The 14846-nt window shown below is 40.4% G+C and overlaps 1 protein-coding gene across 1 annotated transcript; it reads right to left on the reverse strand.

Moving 5' to 3' along the window:
- Positions 1-625: 625 nt before the first annotated feature.
- GJB7 (gap junction protein, beta 7, 25kDa) lies at positions 626-12496 on the reverse strand. The gene is made up of 2 exons (XM_012638182.1): positions 12443-12496; positions 626-1459 (listed from the first exon to the last, which is right to left on the reverse strand). The coding sequence occupies exon 2, from the start codon at positions 1430-1432 to the stop codon at positions 626-628; it is 807 nt and encodes a 268-aa protein (XP_012493636.1). The 5' UTR covers positions 1433-1459; positions 12443-12496.
- Positions 12497-14846: the final 2350 nt, after the last annotated feature.

The following is a 14846-nucleotide window of genomic DNA, read 5'->3' on the forward strand; positions in this document are numbered from 1 at the left end:
GGAGGCCACTAAAATAATGACTTTCTTCCCTCTCCCCTAGTCCACTTATTTCCAACAATACCTAAACTGGTAGGCCTGGGCTCAGGTGGCCTTTCCCCCAGGCTGGGCCTTCTCATTGGATGTGCTTTTGTGTGCCCCCCGTTAGCTGCAATCCTACCCTACACCATAGACTTTCTCTGCAAAGACTGAGTAGGACTGAATGAATGGAGCTTTGGCTGCCACTTTGGAAAGATCGCCAGTGCCTCCATTTCAGCTTTGAGGTTATCACACTTGTCAGAACTGTCACTTTTTATATTTTCCAGTTCATTGTGCATGAATTGTAATGAGACAGTTCCAAAAAATAGAAAACCTACCTAGGGTTTCCTTCTTTTCTGACAGACCCAAGCTCTTAAAAGAATGCTGTTAGTTGGATTTCTTCAGAATAATTTGCAGTTAACTATTCAAAAATAACTCGTGTATCCACAAAATGGAAAACCCTACAACAAAACAACGAGACCTCTGGCTAGTGTTCACAGCTAAGAGCATATTAACAATTTAAAAAAATTCCTCGCAGATGATATTAAGGCTGACACCCTTTGTTTTACAACCCAGCTTAGGTCTTGCTTAGCAGGGAGGCAGGCTTTCTTCAGCCTTCCTGTGTATCACAAAGTAGCTTTGCTTTAGGTTGCAGAGATGTGTTTATGGCCAAGACTGAATGGCGATTCTGAAGTAGGGGAGGGGCCCCTATCTCACCACACTCAACATATCTGAGGTTGTGGCACTCACAAACCGAAGACTTGAATTTTTTAGAATATTTCTGGAGATAGCACTTAATAAAGCACTTGAGAACCAAAAAGCTCAGTTCAGTGAAATTCAACACAATGCACAAACATGAGGCAATGACCAAGAAGAGGATGAAGATCGTTTTCTCAGTGGGTTTGGAGATGAAGCAGTCCACAGTGTTGGGACAAGGCTTCAAATCACACTTCATAAGGTAGGGAACACTAAAGCCATCATACAGCTTATAAAATAAAACCAGGAAGCCAACTTCAAAACCAGTTTTAACAATGAGGCTGATAAGATAAGTGTACCATAGGCCCCCATCCATTGCACCTGGGCTGACGTAGAGTTTCTTTCTGTGCCTTCTCTCCCTACCTTCACGGTAGGCTACATGTAGAACCACCAGAAGCGAAGGGGTGGAGACCATGATTAGCTGTAAGGCCCAAAGTCTGACCTGGGATATAGGGAAGAAGTAGTCAAAACACACATTTTCACAGCCAGGCTGTCTAATGTTGCACTCAAACTCTTTCTGCTCATCTTTCCACACATGCTCTGCTGCCACCATGTAGACCAGCAAACGAAAGATGAACACGACGGCCAGCCAAATCCGCCCGATCCCAGTTGAGTATTTATTTACTCCACTCAGGAGGTCTCTGAGGAACATCCAACTCATGACTTAGGCTCAAAAAATTGCAAGACTCTGCAAAAGAAAACAATTTCACATGATTCACTTATTTGTATTCTATTTATCATTTCTACTGTTTTATTGGAGGGATGATGGAAGATAAACTCCAGTTTCTGTGTTATAACAACTCTGAATGTTGTAGGCTCTCTAAGAATCCCATAGGCTGTGATAATTTATCCCATGCCCACTCTAATTTAAAATTTGGTCAATCATCCCACACACACACTATCTTATTTTCACACAATTCTGTGGTTGGCAAGATCTTTCTGGATTATTGCTTCCCTCTTAAGCTGAATGGGTTATGTTTCTGATCTGGAAAGAATTAGATATGAATCGCAAGGTGACCCTAGTATCTTGAGATGTCCTTCACGTGTCAGGTTGTTGAAGTTGTGGTCTCTACTCACTGTCTCTAATTTGTTAATGCCTTAAGAGTTACTTGCTACCCCTACCTCCTCTCAGTTCCCATATCAGCAGCCAAGCTTGCCTATAATTTGATAGTGAAAAATGAAGCTCTCCAATATGAACTTCCTTCAACTCATACTCCCTTACCCTCCAGGCTGAGGCTCCCACTCTGTTGCTCACGCTAGAGTGCAGTGGCATCATCATAGCTCACTGCAACCTCAAACTCCTGGGCTCAAGCCATCTTCCTGCCTCAGATGGAAGTAGCAGCAGGGATTACAGCGAGTGGCTGGGATTACAGGTGTGTGCCACCATGCCTGGTTAATTTTTCTATTTTTTGTACAGATGGGGTCTCACTATTGCTCAGTCTGGTCTTGAACTCCTGGCCTCAAGCAATCCTCCCACTTTGGCCTCCCAAAATGCTGGGATTATAGGTATGAACCACCACGCCTGGCCCTAATTTACCTTCTTTACCCAGTTTGGAAGGAAAGGTCTCTCTCCTTACCTCAAAATAATCATTCCAGCTCTACCTCCCATTCTTGATCTATCCATTTTCCCTGTTCTATAGTCTGTATTTTCAACCTCCACCATCCCCTTCCTGTCGGCATATAAATATGCTTAAGTGTTGTCTGTTTGAGGGGAGGAGAATCTTTATAGCTTATGTTTCTGACAGTCTCTCTTTCTTTATCCTTTATTTCTATAATACTTCAACTGTTATTTCCTCCTAAACTCACTGAGTCTAGTTTTTCTGCTCATCATTGTACTTAACTTTTCATGCTAAAGTTAGCAACCAACTACCAAATCTTCTGGACCCTTTGGATTTTATTTAATTTTCTGTGACATTTGACAGTGTTTCCTGCCCTGTGTTCCCAAAGTGCTCTCAGCCTTGAGTTCCACACTGCTCTGCTTTCTCTTCCTGTTCTGCTTCTCTTGATTGTTCCATCTTAGTTTTCTTTGTCCGGCTCTCAAAAGTTTTGTCCTCTGCTCTTATCTCACACTCTGTGCTCTCCCTGGAAAATATCATTCATTTCCCATGGATTCCACTATTTCTTTCGAGTTCCTGACTCTCAAATCTTTGGCTCCTCCCCAGACCCCCATATCTCACTGCCTCCTGATTGTCATCTGCATGTCCCACAGGCACTCCAAACTTTGATACATCTACAGCTGAATTATTATCTTCACTGCCCTTTGATTTCATCGTCTTATTGAATGGCCTCACCAACACCCCAACACCCAAGTCAGAAATCTAGTATTCATCCTAGACTCCTCTCTCATGGTGCTTTTTAAATTGCCCACCAAGTTCTTTGGATTCCTCCTGAATCTCTCTCAAATTCATCCCCAAGTCACTGCTGAAATCCCTCTCACCTATACCACCCTCCCACTACTTTCTGTTCCCAGTTTCATCATCTGCTCCCCTCCCCTCCTGGTACATCCTCAGGGCTGTTTAATTCTCTCTTACACTTCTCTCCATCTCTTGCTCTTTTCCCTCTAAAAGCTGTTGAGAATCTGGGGAGCTTTCTTTTTCATTTCAGTGACATTGTCTTTCTAGCACTGCCGTTTTCATATTGTCTTATTATTGGACTCCGTGGGATGTGCCCTGATGTATTTTTTGTTGTTTTGGGGCTCATCATATGATCAGCATTCTATTCTGTGCTTTTGAGTTGATCTCTTGCAACCACCCTGAAAGGTGGTTTTATTTTTTGTCTTTCTGTGTGTTTTATGGTGGTGGTGGTTTTGTTCTTTCAAATGAGATAGCAGACTCTGAAGGCGCATGCCTAAGGTCATAACACAAGATGCAGAGCAGAGTTCAAGTCCATTTTCATTACTCCAAAAGAAGGTTTCTCAATGCTGGCACTCTTGACATTTTGGGTGGGATAATTCTTTGGTTCCGCAGCTGTCCTGTGCATTGCAAGGTGCTTAGCAGCATCTCTTGCCTCTAGCAGCTAGATGCCAGCGGCAAACCCCTTCCTCACCATTTGTGACAACTAAAAATGTCTCCAGACATTTCCAAAGAGAGGGAACAAAATCTCCCAAGTTGAGAACCACTGCTTTTAACTTTCTACCATAACCAAAAGATGTGGGCTAGAACTCCAGGACTGGCACTATTTTACTTTCTCAGGTGAAAACCTTGCCTTTTTCAGGTCCTGTTTCCTATTACAAAAATTAATTACTTGTTGCTTCTTCCATAGACTCAGCCAAAAGAGAATCACGGAAATGGTAGTGTGAAGGGAACCAAGGGGTTAAGAAGCTTGGGATATTATTACAACAGCACACCTGTCGGAGAACATCACATTGTCTCTTACAGAGGGAACAATATGGAGCAAGCCCACACGCTAGAGCCCAGAGAAGATAAATGAAGGTTAAGAGGTATTTTCAGGGAAAACAAAGACACATGTACACAATGCCGTATTGAGTAGGGAATAAATACTTCAATGTCCTTGGTTTTCAGAACACAAACAAAATTATATTAAATAAAAAGTATTCTTAAATCTACCTCAAAGGCTAATGTCTTCATGAATTATTAAAAGAAAGCCCCAAAGATTAAAAAGAAAAAAGGTATTGTGTTTCCCTATGACATATGTCATTGTGCTTTGTCCTTATTATTCAAGAAGATATTTATGTAATGTTATAAAACATTTGAAAGTCCCGGCTGGACATTTTAGAGAAGGGAGGAAGGTAAGAGACTATGTTGCTAAAAGAAGAGCAGTAAGAAAGTGACTGACTACTGATCTTTGAATAGAATCAGAGGACTGATGTCATCATGCACCAGGATTATGACTTTCATTTGACCGATAAGTGCCCATCCTGTTTTCAAATTTTTTGCTGATGGAAAGACAATGGATTTTCTGGTGGGGAAGGGGTGTTTTAATGTTAGTTCCCTTTCAACTAAGATGGATAAGAGCTTAGGCATAATGTTAGACTCTGTAGGTTCAAGTCCAAGCTCTTCTGTGATGGTGATGGTAATGGTACCTACCTCATGGAGTTTGTGAGGTTTTCACGAGTTAATATGAGTAAAACCCTCAAAGCAGGTCTGACGCATGGTAGGTGCTCAGTAAACACTATCATTATTATTTTCATTATTTTTGCCATTGAAAACTTTTTCTTGGTGTCAAAGTGAAGTCTTTCCACTTCATAAACTTAATACCCATTATGTAATTTTATTGCACAAAATTTAATACATATTAAATTATTTAATGCAAGTTAAATACATTTTTTTTCTCTAGTTCTGTTCCTGTGAAGGTAGACAATAGTCAGGAATCTTCATATAATAGACCTTTAAGCATCTGAAATCAGTGAAGTCATTAGCACAATGTTTTTAATCTCTTAATAATAATAATTCCAGATTTTCCCCTTATTTTTAATAAGAGCTCTTAATTTTTCTCTTTCTTTAAATTGCCAAAGATCACTTCTAGTTTTTTAAAAGTTCCACTTACCAATTCTAATGTACCAGTTTTCCTATGACTTTCTCCTTTCTCTTAAGAAGTAGTAGTTAAGTTCACGGAATTTAGTTTGGAAAAGTCAATTGATCAAACATTTCAGAAAGTAAAATGTTCAATATTCTCAATATCAGGAATAATTTTGGAAAGTTGCAAATTTTCCCCAAACATTTGATCTAAATTTAAAGTAGGTGTGGGGAGAAGATGCTGGGACAATTGGATTTCCACATGCAAAAGAATAACATTGGATCCCAACATCAGACCATTTATAAAAATTAATTCAAAATGGATCTATGACCTAAATATAAGAGCTAAAAGCTGGGCACAGGGTCTCATGCCTGTAACCCTAGCACTTTGTGTGGCCAAGGTGGGAGGATCACATGAGGCCAGGAGTTTGAGACCAGCCTGGGCAACATAGCAAGACCCTATCTCTAAAAAAAAAAAAAAAAACTATCTGGGTGTGCTGTTGTGCACCTATAGGTCCAGCTACTCAGGAGGCTGAGTCAGAAGGGTTGCTTGGGCCAGGTGCGGTGGCTCACACCTGTAATCCTAGCTCTCTGGGAGGCCGAGGCGAGCGGATTGTTTGAGCTCAGGAGTTCGAAACCAGCCTGAGCAAGAGCGAGACCCCGTCTCTACTAAAATTAGAAAGAAATTAATTGGACAACTAAAAATATATAGAAAAAATTAGCCAGGCATGGTGGTGCATGCCTGTAGTCCCAGCTACTCGGGAGGCTGAGGCAGGAGGATCGCTTGAGCCCAGGAGTCTGAGGTTGCTGTGAGCTAGGATGATGCCATGGCACTCTAGCCTGGGCAACAGAGTGAGACTCTGTCTCAAAAAAAAAAAAAAGACATACTAAGAAACCAAACAGCCATCGCTCTTTCATATGTATGTGTTTTTTTAACAATCGGAGAAAGCTGTTTATAGAATAAATGTTTACAAATCAAGCCAATCAGTATACATCTGGAAGGTTTCCTTGTAGGAAAATCATATGATGAATCCTTTTAAATCTTTTTTGCCTTTACTTACATGTCAGTGACTCTGCAAATTATGTATCTCCAGTGCAGACCCCTCATCTTTGACCTCCAGCTGTCTCCTTGTCTTCTCCACTAGGGTGGCATCTAATAAACTTATTTATTTATTTTTAGAGACAAGGTCTTGTTCTAACTCCCAGTTTGGAGTACAGTGGCATGACTACAGCTCATTGCAACCTTGAACTTCTGGGCTCAAGTGATCCTCCTGCCTCAGCCTCCTGAGTAGCTGAGACAGGTGTGCGCCACCACACCCACCCTCATAAACTTGAAATATCCAAAAATGAACTCTGGCTGGTACTTACTTACCTTCTGCCCCCCACCCAAAGCACTGATCCTCTCCAGTGCTCAGGAAATTGCACCAGCATCCACCCAGGTGTTGAAGTCAGAAACTTGGAAGTCATTTGTCAGCCTTCTCTTTGCCCTAAACCACACATTCAATCTACATTCAAGGCCAAAGTTTTTAACCTTGCACTACATTCCAAAACTTTTCATTCTTTTTGCCTGCATTGCCACCACCTTAACCCAAGCCATCTTCATCTCCTGCCTGGAACACCATAATAGCTTCCTGTCACTCCTTTTCTCATTCTTGTCCCCCTTATCCATCCCATAACCAGAGTAACATTTAGAATGGATACAGCATAGTCTCATTTCTCTACTTAAAGCCCTACCATGGATTTCCACTGCATTTGGGGTAGGAGGAAAAAGGCCAAATACTTACCTGGACAACAAAGACCTGTGTAGTGGTGTCCTTACCTGCCTCTCCATCCTTATCCTGTACTCCAAAGTACACTGGATTTCAAGAGGCACTCTCCTTCCAGTTTCTCCTTTAGGCCCCTAAATCCATTCTGTTTTTCCCACCTGCAAAGCTCTTTCCCCTTCACCTGAATCAGAGTGGCTTCCCTTGACCCCACCAATCTAAATCAGGTCTTCCTTGGTATTCTTGTTCATAATATTGGCTTCTTTTCCTTCATGCCACTTGTAAGTTGTAATCACATACTTATTTATGTGATTAATATCTGTACAGACTGCATGTTCTTTAAGAAAAGGATCTACAGTTGCCAGATTGAGCAAATAAAAATGTAGGATGGGCTGGGCGCGGTGGCTCACGCCTGTAATCCTAGCTCTCTGGGAGGCCGAAGCGAACGGGTTGTTTGAGCTCAGGAGTTTGAAACCAGCCCGAGCAAGAGCAAGACCCCATCTCTACTAAAATTAGAAAGAAATTAATTGGACAACTAAAAATATATAGAAAAAATTAGCCGGGCATGGTGGCGCATGCCTGTAGTCCCAGCTACTCGGGAGGCTGAGGCAGGAGGATCGCTTGAGCCCAGGAGTTTGAGGTTGCTGTGAGCTAGGATGACGCCATGGCACTCTAGCCCGGGCAACACAGTGAGACTGTCTCAAAAAAAAAAAAAAAAAAAAGTAGGATGCCCAGTAAAATTTGAATTTCAGATAAACATCATATAATGTTCTAGTATAAGTGTGCCATCCTATTCGAGATTACTTATACTAAAGAATTATTCATTGTTTATCTAAAATTCAAATTTAATTGAATTTAGGACTCAGAAACTTCCCCAGAAACACTCAGCAACCTCAACCATTCTTTCTCTTATACTCTCAGTCTCTCTTGTCTCTGTCTGAATTAAGTGCCTCTCCATTCTCCATTAAACTCAGCATCCCTGTTCTGCGGTCCCCTCTTCCTCTAACTCCTAGCTGGATCCGAGATACAGATGATTTTGCCTCCTCTCTGCAAGAAAAGTAAGTGGAAGAAGTCTCCAGACTCCCTCCTAAGAGCCATTCTGTACTCAGCTACTAGATTAAAATGCTATGTTTATCTTGTTATTTCTCTGCTCAGGAATTTACTGTGGCTTCCATAATATTTTGGAATTGAATGTCAAATTCCCACCTTTACATTCAAGATCCTGCCTAATCTTACACCCCTCTGTCTACCAACATCCTTCAACACCCATTTTGGTCAGCTGGCTCATTCTCCCCACCCATGCACCTTGTCTCCCCACCTCGGGCCCTCACGTTATCCCCATCTCCATTCTCTTACTCATGCTGCTCCTCCCTCCTCTCTGCCCTCCAGCCCCAACACCTCCTTGCCATCCTCCAGTTTGTGATTTTTCTCTCTTCAGGTTCTGTAACCCCTAAACCTTAGCATGTATTTCAGCACTTGATAATATAACATCTTAACTAGTCTCGATTGTATTTTTTCCTCCCCAAAGAAGCTTCTATGTTGCTTGGAGTCAAAGATCATGTTTTCTGCTGCTTAGTAACTAATTATTAACTAAATTTAGCTAAAGAAGCAGAAAAGTTGATCCTCATGTGAAATATTGTCTCTAATTTCTTTGCTCTTTGCCATAGAATAAATCACTCATATGGTCTTCAAGGGTCTTAACTCTCCCTATTGAGCACACTAATAAAATTCAGCTAAAAGATGAGAAATTAAAATAATATTCATATTTCTTTGTTGTCATAGCTTATAATATTTATGGTTAGAAAATATCCATTCATTTCTATTTACTCAAATAATTTAAATGTTAAACTTACAGCAATGGGTAGTTTTCATTATTTGCCTCAATATTGATTCAAATGTTTCATAATTTTATTAAAAATCCCAAATGGAATATGTCTGGGAAATAGAGCCACGGTGTGTTAGAGTGCATGTGCATTCATGCGCTATAGGGATAAGTTAGAGTCCTCCAGTAGTAATTACTGACTAATTGTTCTAAACCTCCTCTTCACAGTAGCTACCTAGCTAATCCTCAGAATGGGGATTTTGGAGTTGAAGAATTGTGTAAATCCAAAGTTTAAAATAACTATTCCTGTATTACAGGATCCAAACCCAATTAAAATCTAGAGGAAATAAATTTATACATGCCAAATTCTGTTCTCTTAGAAAGGAACTTGCATTCGTATAGCATTAATAAGTTCTTCGGAGGCACTTAGGATAGCACCTAATAATAAATATCAACAATTTAAATGTCATCATCATCACACCTGTAAAATTTAAAGGATCCCCAAAAACTCAGCCAAAAAGCTTCCACCACCTATTCCAAAGTTCTGCTGACTGATGAAGAGAAATTAAGAATACAATCACAGGCCTCCATAAAATACAACATTGTGGAGTGAGAGCACAATCAGACTAAATTAAGTAACTCAGACTTTGGAGACAAATACCTCCTTTGAGTGTGAACAGAGTAAAGGCCATCATGGGAAAAGATTAGTAGCCATTTGTAGAAGAAATGCATCCCAAAGAGATCATCTGTCATGTATTCCTGGGATATACCTGGGATAACCATGGAAATGCTAGATCTAATCAAGCAACCAGAGAGCACCTGAGTAAAGTGGCTAGTAAATGAAAAAACAGGTAGAACCAAATCAACCCTGTGTTCCTGTGACTAGCATAATGACATGGAAGCAAAGGATAAAAAGAGTAGAGATCTATGTGAAGTATAGAGGAATAGAAACCACATAGATCTTCTCAGTGTTTACATAGTTCTATACACAGGAAAGACTACAATGTACAGGTACTAAATATTCAATCACTCTCTCTTCTGCAACCAAGGATGCTGAATTTTCTGGGACAACTTCTGTTGCAAACATGCTAAGCTATTGTCAGAGCTAGTGAGAACGTGTGCAGGTCTTTAGGTTCAGAAAATGAGTCACAATAACCACGTTGTAGGCATAGGGATAGTTAATTCATCTGGCTTTTCTATATGCTGGATTAAATGTCTGTAACAATTATTTTATTCTTATTACTCCAATTTACCAAGCAACCTTCTGAGTAGTAATTTTCTTGCCGAGATTCCTTAAGCTGTATAAGGACATGAGATTAGATACAAGAGTCCCAGTTATTCGAGATGCACTTTATAAATCAGGTTCCCCTGGGCTTGGCTACCATGGATGAATCCCTTAGAGCAGACTCAACTCTGTGTAAACTATACACCTGAACTTCTGAATTTTTGTAGCTGAGCACCAGTCCCTGACTGTTGTGACACCGTTGAGAACCCTGTTGAACAACCCACCTGTTCTTCTCTTATTGCAGGATGGGCCTTTGCCACTCCAGCGACTTGTCTCCCCGCACAATTGGCTTCCAGGAGGGAAGAGAGGCAAGGCCACCCTACCAAGTGCAGTGCCCGCTCTGCACTCTGAATGGGCCTAAGTACTGTCCAAAAAGCGCTTTGCACTACCAGGAGCCAGAGAACTGCTTCGTAATTATCAAAACATGCTGTTTTGAAACTTGTGTTTGAGGGACACTGGATTTCCAACTGCCTTGCAGACTGGCAGTGACAATTCCTGAAAAAGCCATCAGCCTTCATACCCAGCCCCTTTCACCTGTTAGTAATAATAGTATCTATCCTTGGATAGCACTTGACCATTTGTGAGCATTTCACTTTCATCCTAGGTAGTAAGCACCATGTGTGGTTCAACCCCCAATTTAGTGATGAAGAAAATGAAACTCAGGTGGGCAACTCATCAGAGACTCCCAGTAAGTCGGCAGCACATCCAGCAGTAGACCTACACAGCTGGTCTCCACTCCCTCTGGAGCGCTGGGTTCTGTGGTCTACCCATAGCTCCGTCCTAGCTTGCACATAAATCATTTAACCCCTGAAGAAAAGAGTTTCCTCTCACAGGCTTCTCTCCACCTCTGAGTCCTGTTGCACCTGCTGGCACTTATGGACTCTTTAACTCCCTGTTTGAATACAAGGCATTTTCTTTTTTGGAGATGGCTATTTGGAAAATCCCTAAAACAATGTTTCTCAAACCCAGAATCTATGGCCCCCTGAGGATTTATGGTTATATTCTTAAGGGTCTACAGGAAGTTTATGTGTGTATTATTGTTTCTATGATTTTAAAAAATAAACAAGCACAAAAAAACAGAAAGGGTGAATGACCAGCTCATAACCAAGGGCTGCCACAGGACTCCAGCATTTCCACACTGCTATTTATGAGGGTTCAGCAAACCAAATAGCCCTCGGGCCAAATCCAGTTCACCACCTGCTTTGTAAATGAGTTTTTTTGAGATATAGGCATGCCAATATGTTTACCGTTTTCGATGGCTGCTTTCACACTACAACTGCAGAGTTGAGTGGTAGTGACAGAGACAGCATGGACCTCAAAGCCTAAAATATTTACTATCCAGCCCTTTACACAGAACATTTACATTGTGCTTAAAATCCTGCTGGAACCAAGTACCAGATCCTTAATTATCTCGGCCTGTGAGAAACAGCACACAATGGTTGTGCTCCACACAATGCCAAATGAATCCACGATAGTGGGTGCGCAGCATAAACAAAGCCTGTAGTTTGAATGGAAGCGAGTGGTGGACAACAGCCAAGGCATCACCTGGCCCACGAAACTGCAGGCCCAGCTTCAAAGAATTGGGCTTCTAGAAGCAGTCAGCAACCAATTATCTTAGTGAGTAGTAATTTAGTTTCAGTAAAATGATAACTTTTGTCTGCTACACTTTAATTTTACTTATTGGTTTTTAATGTTTGATTTTTTCTTTTGTAAATACAGATATATAAGAGCCAGAAGTCTAAGAATTTTATGTCTAGTTTTAGGTTTTATACATGTAAATAACAATATGCTAAAAAAAAATATTTAATACTAGGAATCCATGAGAAACACTGAGTAGAAAGCATAGTACCCCCATAGGCTGACACACGTGCACACACAACACTTGCAAGGTATCTTAATTTCCTGAATAGGCATTGCCTTTTTTAGAGGATCCCCTAGTAGAAGCAGTGCTAAAGTTGCCCTCAATCCGCACAGAAAAGGGCTCTGAAAAGTCCTGTGCTGCTCCATGCCCCCTCATCCTGTTCAGTCACATTAGCCCACAAGCTCTGTGCTCAGGCCCTGCGCTCTCCTTGGCTACAGCTTCCAAAAGCCCTCAAGTCAATCACACATTCCAAATGTGCAACTTGACTTCCCAGCAGCTCACCCAGAAAGGGCATCTGTGATGCAACACAAAAATAAATGGGTGTATGTCAAAGTTTGTAGTAATTTGGATTACTTCTCTCACTGACACTTTTCAAAAAAAAGTAATGAACTACTCAGTTACAAGAAATGCAATTTTCCCATTAAATAGTCAAAGCCTATTATAAAAGAAATAAGCTTAACTCACCTCTTGACACAGATGTGGAGATTTAGAAGAGATCCAGTTGGTTATTCACTTGATTGAAAAAAGCACGAGTTGATTATAATATTTCCCTGAGAGCGAAGCGAACTAGTGCTTCAAGCCCAGGAAAATGGAGTTTAGAGGTTTCCAAGGGAGTGTAAGCCAAACAGGTGTAACCTGATCATTTGTTTGGGCTCATAACTTAGATGAGAATTCTCGGATCTCTGCTGTTTACAATATACATTGAAAGAGAACTGCAACTGGAAAAAAGAATCCAAAGTCCCATGCATGCAGTTCATTGAGTATTCCTTTTTATAAAACCTTGCTGCCATCCACAGAAAGAAGCTGGAACAATGAGAGAGAGTGTTTCATCTCTTCAAATGATTTTTCTAAGTTTTTTTCAAAGCAATCTATAAAAATATGATAGACAAAAGAACTATTTAAGTCATTTATCTTTGATGAGCTGAGTTTAACTTTACTTCATATGTCCTATTCTTAGAAATCCAGAAAGTAAAAAGGCCTAGTTTTTGTGTTAACATTTTTTATAAATATATATTATTATGAAAAAAAAATCTAACAATTCAGGAGTAGAGAGGAAAGTAAAAATCGCTTTTCCCAACCCAGAGATCATTGGTAACAGACATTGTCTACATATATAACAAATAGATGAGAGAGAGAGGTTTAAAATACTTTATCTTTTTATGGAACCACTTCTAGGCTTGAGATTGTCTAAAATTAAAGATATATAGAAATGAAAACAAAATTATTTCCTCTTGGAATGAGAATAGCTTAGAAACAGAATTGTACAGTTGGAAATGATATTAGATGCCATGAAATTTAATACTTTCATTTTAGAAATGAGAAAACAGAACTGCAGGGAGAGTGGCCTGCTTTAGGTCTCAGAGCCAGTATAGCAAGTATAGAAAAGAGCTAGGGAAGAAACCGAAACCTCAGAGCTCTTTCCTTTACACTGTGATATCCACATGTGCAGACCTTGAGAGTTTCAGTGCAGGTTCTCTCTGGTTGCTCTTAATGTTCGAGACCTTTGAAATTATTCCATATATTCAATTCAAAATTCAAAGAGTACAGGTTTTTTTTGACCAATTTATGTTATTAATTATATTACTAGGTAATTACTAAATATACTTTCTCCTTACCCAATAAAGCAAGTCTTGTTTTATTTTGTTTTTACAGAGATTCCAGGATCCCAGAGTACGGATCTAGCTCCCAAAGGGTTGCTATCTTGATAAGACCCCCAAAGCCTTGTCTCTGGAATTGTTCATCCCTTTCAGTTTCCATTCCTTTGTTTATTATTAGCACTCACTAAACTTCATCCATGACCTTAAAACATTACCTGTTTGTACTAAGACACCTTCTGTTTTGAACAGTGGGGCTGACGTCATTTGTCACTGGGACAACCTTGAAGGTGACCATACTGAATCCCCGGGCACTGATGATTCAGGGGATTCCAGCCTTCGGATAATGTCAGCACTAACCCAAACAAAGGTGGCACGCAATGATCCTGTATGGCAGAGGTGTAATTTTCTAGACAAAGATTCCTCAAGGATCTTGCAGTATCTCACATAGAAGCTGGAGGAAGGAGAAATTGCCAGGGGCAGGAAGAAAATAAGAAAGGCTCTATAGAGTGGCAGGGTACCAGTCAGATCTTTATGGAATGAGAGGTGTGATCATGGGTGTGGTCTGCTGCACAGTGCCTCTGCTATACTTTTGACAAAGAAATTTAATTCTTCCATTTCCATTTTTGGTTTGGGAGAAACAAATATAATAAAGACCACAAAAAGAGTAGAATGTTGTAATAGAAATAACATCATCTTAAAGTCAGAAAGCTAAAGGTGAAGCAAAACAAGATAAGAGAAGACAGAACTGGAGAAAGAATGGCATGAATATTATAAACCTTGTTCTCCTCTGTTCCTTTTGGATTTCAGTTTTGATAGATCCCTCTTCAGTGTGAGAATGTGATCATGCAAGATGAGCGGCAAAGAGCACAGCCCAGAGCAGACTGAGACAGTATAAGCCAGAGCGTTTGAATGACCATTGTGTCCTACCGTATGAACTGCACAAGAGTGTGCGCTGCAGAAAGACCCATCTTGGTGATCACTCTGCTGAGAAAGACCACAAAGCCCCAGCTCTGGACTTACCCAGACACCAAATTGAAAGGACTCACATTTTCAACAGTTGCACTTAAAGTGTCAAATATTTTCTAAGCAATTTCCATGTCCAAGAAATGTTTTGAGATCTTATTTTTCCTAAGAAAGAAGAATTCACATACTACCTAACATCAGTTTAGCTACCACTGTCTCAGAACTTTCAGGGTTTGATGGGCCTCTAAGTTGATGGATGCATGTGCCCTCCAGTCCTAATTAGTTTTCTTGTTGTTGAGTCAAAAAAT

Source organism: Propithecus coquereli, unplaced genomic scaffold, assembly GCF_000956105.1.
Source record: "Propithecus coquereli isolate 6110/MARCELLA unplaced genomic scaffold, Pcoq_1.0 Scaffold127, whole genome shotgun sequence".
NCBI classification, from domain to species: Eukaryota; Metazoa; Chordata; class Mammalia; order Primates; family Indriidae; genus Propithecus; species Propithecus coquereli.

What these genes read in the sequence shown, in the direction of transcription:
- GJB7 (XM_012638182.1), bottom strand. Translation starts at nt 1,432, where the DNA reads ATGAGTTGGATGTTCCTCAGAGACCTCCTGAGTGGAGTAAATAAATAC.